This window comes from Alligator sinensis, unplaced genomic scaffold (assembly GCF_000455745.1).
Source record: "Alligator sinensis unplaced genomic scaffold, ASM45574v1 scaffold300_1, whole genome shotgun sequence".
Classification (NCBI taxonomy): domain Eukaryota; kingdom Metazoa; phylum Chordata; order Crocodylia; family Alligatoridae; genus Alligator; species Alligator sinensis.
Genome location: NW_005842240.1, coordinates 292,353 through 297,978, shown reverse-complemented (window position 1 = coordinate 297,978; position 5,626 = coordinate 292,353). Strand labels below are relative to the sequence as shown.

At 42.9% G+C, this 5,626-nt stretch overlaps 1 protein-coding gene across 1 annotated transcript in view; it reads left to right on the top strand.

The window, feature by feature from the left end:
- The window catches only part of SF3B6 (splicing factor 3b subunit 6), an 8,662-nt gene extending 3,739 nt beyond the window's left edge, over nt 1–4,923 (top strand). The window contains exons 3-4 of the mRNA XM_006027389.3: nt 3,326–3,464; nt 4,655–4,923. Coding sequence (XP_006027451.1) covers nt 3,326–3,464; nt 4,655–4,744 — 229 coding nt within the window. The 3' untranslated portion in view covers nt 4,745–4,923. The remainder of the gene's footprint in view (nt 1–3,325; nt 3,465–4,654) is intronic.
- The last annotated feature ends 703 nt before the right edge of the window (nt 4,924–5,626 follow it).

The following is a 5,626-nucleotide window of genomic DNA, read 5'->3' as shown; positions in this document are numbered from 1 at the left end:
GACTGCGATCGGTGACGGGGAGAGGCTAGAGGCCGTCGGTGAGTGGTGCCCCGGAGTTTGCTAGGTTCCAGGGGTTTGGCAATTGGAGCCTCTATTGCCTTCTTAAGAAAGACGTGCTGGGTTCGAAAGGACCCACAGCGCTTAGAGATCCGTCTCTCCGTGTCTCTCTCCAACTTGGGCGGAAACCACCCAAGCCTTTTGTACGGCTAGCAAGCCAATAGCTAGCTGCCACGTGTGCCTAAATTAAGACCGGCCAATAATGTGCCTCAAATCTTAATACAAATGGCGGGAACTCCTTTGCAGCGTGCATCACTATAATGCAAGAGAAATGCACAATGCAAAGAAGGCTACAAAATGGCGGGAAACACTTTTCTGCACGCGGGTTCTCTATAACAACAGAACACTCCGTTGTGCAAAAGAGCTGCAATTCGGCGGGGACATAATTTAGCGGTGCCGAAGCGCGCACATTAAAAATCCACAACTTTGGGTTGTGACAATCTTAAAATCAAGTAAAAACAGTCCGTGTTTGCTAAAGGTGAGGAAACAATTTGTGAAACAAGTAAGCTTGCAAGAGTACTGGACCTATCCACACACAGGTAGGGGACAGGCACGTGGTAGGTGGGTGGTTAAAGGGAGTCATGAGCTTTTCCTCTTTCTCCCACTGTTGTCTGAGAGAGAGAGAGATCTGAATAGTTAATACAAAATACATTTGCATTCCCTTTGAGTAGGGACCAGGACTCCAGGCTACAGTCAGACTCCCCCTTGCTTGTTCTCCTCTTGCCACATGAATCTTGCATTCCTTTCTTCACAGTGACACAAGTTTAAGCAAAAGCAAGACCTGACCTTGCTTCTAGCCTGGTGTTCAAGGCACTTTAAAAGAGCTTTTGGTTTGATTTCCCCTTAGGCTGAGGAGGCTGTTGAATTTGCATCTCCTAGGTTATATTAATTGGAGGTCCTAACCCTAATTGAGACCAGAGATAAGATGGGACCTAGGGAAATTGGACATATAGAATAGCAGACAACAAACCAGCTAGGCATAAGACATTCAGCTGGGTCAGACTGATCAGAGCTGATAGACATACCATTCAATGAACAGTTCTGTGTGCCTCAAATCAGGAAGCTGATAGCAGTTTAGAGTTCAGGGGGGGAAAAAAACACTGGGGGGGTGGTATTGGTAGTACTACAGGAGGAAAAGCATTAAAGGGATTGTTTGGCTAAATAGGAGGTGGTTTCTATTCTACAAACACTTTAGATCAGTAATTTTCAACCTTGTTATACTGAAGGCACCCTGGGAAGATGCCAGCCCCTACTTTTCACCTGTTCCTTGACTACAGAAAAATAGAGTACAGCAAAAGCTTTGTTATCTGGCACCCATGGGGAATGGGGGGTGCCGGATAACAAAAATGCTGCTTAATTGAGCAGCCCAAACCAGGCCTCTTTGCCTGTTCAGGCCACCGCATTGCCGCTCCTCCCACTGCATTACTGATCCTCCCATGGGCTCGGGAGACAGGCCCTGTGGAGCCTGCTATACCCCGGGCTGTGGGGGGCTCGGCAGCACAGGCTGCTTTGCCCCGGGCCGTGTGGGCTCGGAGAAACCAGAAGCGCCATGGTGGGCACTTCCAGTTTTACTTTTCTGGTTTTCGGTTAATAGAACATGCCAGCTAGTAAGGTACCAGTTAAGGAAGCTTTTACTGTAATTGGAACTCAAAGACCGCTGTAGATGGGAATGTTTTTTGACACTGGATTTGTTTTAAGTCTCTGTTTATCTTGTGAATTATTATAGGTGTCTGTGTACCCAACAGCGCTAATATTCCTTGGCATCCTTAAAAGATCTCATGGTGTTCCAGGGTGCCACAGCATCTGGCCGAGAATCAGCTTTGGATAAAAAAGGATTATTGTTTAGGGTGGGCCAAGGAAATATAGATGAGAACAATGAGATCTTGTGAATATCAGGAAACTCTTGGTAGAGAGAGATCTGTTACACCAGGGATGGCCAGCCTGTGGTATAGGTGCTGCAAGTGGCACTGACAGCCTCTGTTTGGCACTTGGCAGATTCAGGAGGGGACAGCACAGTGTCAGAAAGGCCATGGAGCAAACAACAGAGCATCAGGGGGCACAGGGCAGGAAGCAGAAAGCTGAGACGCTGATCATGGAAAACGGATCAGATTAGCACTCTGGGAGGGTGTAGAGCTGGTTTGTGGCACTTCCACTGTATTAAACTAAGAGGCTTTTAAGTAACTTCTAGAACTTCTAGCCCCTTTAAAACTGCATTGGAGACCACCTTTGCACTGGCATCAGGACACCTCCTGTCTGGTCAGTCTTTTGCTTGGTTAATAGATACTTAACTCCCAGATACCACCTGCCCGTGCTCCTGCTCTTTCTTGTTAGTATTAAATAGCCTTGCTATAATTTGGATCCTGGCTGCTCTGGTGATGCATAGGTGCTTCTCTTAGGTCCCTTTACTTTATATAGTGAATGCACCAGCTCTCTCTTCCTGATCATTCCAGATTTCATAATTTTTCAACCTTAAATACTGTTTGCGTGGGGAGCTTACTGTTCACTGTGAATTGCCTCCATGATACTTAACTCGAACTGAACAGTGGTCCTGTTAATACAGAAACACTTAATTGATTAGGTCTTGGTAGCTGTTTTGGCCTAGATGAAGTTGTTCATTTAGAAATGTAGGTCTTAGTTTTTTGAGTTGACATTCTAATAACAAACAGGTAGACAACTTTTTCCTGTAATCTGTTGGCAAGATCTGTCAGTGTTAAAATATTCATTTGAGATCTTGCATCCGTCTGCCCCAAGGAGTTGAGCAGATGACCAGAAGATGGTTCTTTCACTTCTGATAAAGTATAGTTTAGCTTTTGTCCTGGTTGATGTTGTGACATGCTAAAATAGCAGTCCATTTATTTGAAGTAATATTGCATATTTTTATTGCCGATTGTTTCTTTCGTATTACAAGAGGAGCTTTTAACAAGTAAACAATTTCCTGATGTAATGATTTATAGACTTTCCAGGCATGTGGCACAGCCATAATAGCAATGGATTTTAAAATTGGTCTTGGTGAGGAGGATTGTCCTTGGGACACAGTGCTGTGTATACTAAGATGCTTTTGTCATATTTTGTTGTTTCTGTCCCTTAATTTTGTACATGAAGATTTAGAATGGAAAAAGCAAGGATGTTTCAATATCTAGAAAAGGAACTAGAAATCTTGTCTTGCATTAAAGGTATATTAGTCCATCTAGTCTCTGCTTCACTGCAAATGTTCATAGAACTATTTTGTATTCATATGTTTGTATATTAAAATGCTTTTACTCTGCAGTGGAAACACTCCGGAGACTAGAGGAACAGCATATGTAGTCTATGAAGACATCTTTGATGCCAAGAATGCTTGTGATCACCTGTCAGGTTTCAATGTGTGCAACAGATACCTTGTTGTCCTGTACTACAATGCAAACAGGGTAAGTATATTGGTTATTTCTAAATGACCTAGAAATATAATTTAATGTCAGTAAATGTTCATTCTAGTATGTGAAGAAATCTTCTGGAGTATATGGATGCGAATACTTCAGGAAACAATCCCAAACTTCCAGGAAAATGGATTAGATCAATGGGAATTCATTAGCTTTTGATGTTTGTGTACAGAAGAGTAAAATTTTTGAACTGGGAGGGGTAATGTGGGTTGTAAAGAGAATTGCTGTATCATCATTCCCTGTTAACTTGTGTAATAGACTAAGAAAAATCATGTCCTAAGGGACCCATGGGACATAATGCACTCAGAAGTACAGTGCCCTCCATTTGTATGCATCTTCATACTTGCATAACTTTTGCCACTTTCATATATTGAAGATGGAGTTTGTTACCTGTGTGAATTGCTCCTTTGGCTCCACTCTTGATTGTTTGAAACGAGGTGTTCAACCTCTGTTTTCATTTCTCCCCCCAGCCCGATTTGGGCCACACCATGCTCTCCCTTCCCCATTCTGTGGGCCAGGCCGAGTCCCCCTCCGCCAATGTGGCCGGATGGGGCCCAGTAGCGCTTTGGGCACCAGATCCAGTCCACAGGTGGACCAGGCACTGCCCATCCAGCTCACAAGTCAAAGAGGTTGGGCACCACTGGTATAAGATATTTTTTAATTGCACCACTGATGAAACTGCAGGAACGATCAATTTCATGGTTTCTAAAGCAGTCTTGAAGAGTAAAGCTCTTTTTTGAGGCTGTAATAAACTTGGACAATGGGGGCTGTTTACACTACAATGACCTGCGCTAAGCTTTTCACACAAGGCTCCTTAACTTGTTTAAGTGGATTCTTCAGGAGTACACAGCCATTGTCAGTTCCAAGGTTGCATACTTCAGGATCTTTATAGTTTAAGTTTCTGACATCCTAGTGTTCTACTCAGTAACAAGTTTCATGCCTTGATAGGCTGCTTATTTTCTTGTAGGTTCTGTCCGGTATTAAGAAATTAAACCATATCGTGTACTTGTGTTTGGTGCAGTGACAGTTAATTGGCAGTTGGGAGTCATGGTAACTTACGTTGACCATAACAGTGTTTTCTCCTATATGTGTAACTGATTTGCCTTACTAGAAACCCATAGGATATAAGCTGTCAAAAGGATTCTTCTCTAATGGATTCTTGTTTGTTTTTGCTACAGGCCTTCCAGAAGATGGATACAAAGAAGAAAGAGGAACAGCTCAAACTGCTCAAGGAAAAATATGGAATCAACACAGATCCACCCAAATAACATGGGGCAGTTCTGGAAAGATGATTATTTCAAATCTGTCACCATCTTCGGACTGAACCTCATAAGGACCCTTAAGTGCATTTTGTATTGCTTTTTATGCTGGGTGCATAAACTATTGAATCTTAAGCTTTGTTAATTTACAACTGAAACATCCTAAATAAATGCCAACTATCCTATGATTTGTGGTAAACTTAAGCGTACAGGCTGGCTTCTTGCTAAAATGGACCACTGGCTGTTGCGACAGTAACCAGTGTTTGTCTCCAGCAGGCTCTCCCAAGACGTAACCAAATGTATTTAGTTTGGTTCTGGAGAAATTCTTCCCCCTCCTAGGGTTTGTGCTAGATTCTAACCACCACTTAAATCCTTTGCATTGGGTAAGTGGCTTCTTCAAGTGGGTGAACTTCACCCTATGGACAAACTGAAGTTGCATGCCACATGTACCACATGTCTTGTATGGAAGCTGATACTGTGTATTTTGATACTTATCAGACTTGTGCTATTGTATCTAAGCAACCATGGATTTCCTCCCAATGGGAATGTTTTGGAGGAGTCTAATTTTGTATTAGAGGGAGCTTATGTGTTTGTTTATAAGGCAATTCCATATTAAAAATCTACCCCCAGGCTGCTGCTTCTCATGTAGTTTTTCCCCAAGGTGATTGGCAGTGAAGAAGGTGAATTGTCCCTTGGTACTTGAAAGATTTGTTAAAGCAAAAAATCTTGTTGCTAGCAACTAGCTTTAAAAAAGTCATAATGAAATGGCAGGTTTTGTTGCAAGAGCAAATGACTTGTAAAGTCCCTCCAGGCAAAGTAAAGAACTGAGCAATATGTTCTGCCTCCGTTACACATTGAGTTCAGGGAGGAAAGCATCCATGAGCCTGGGGG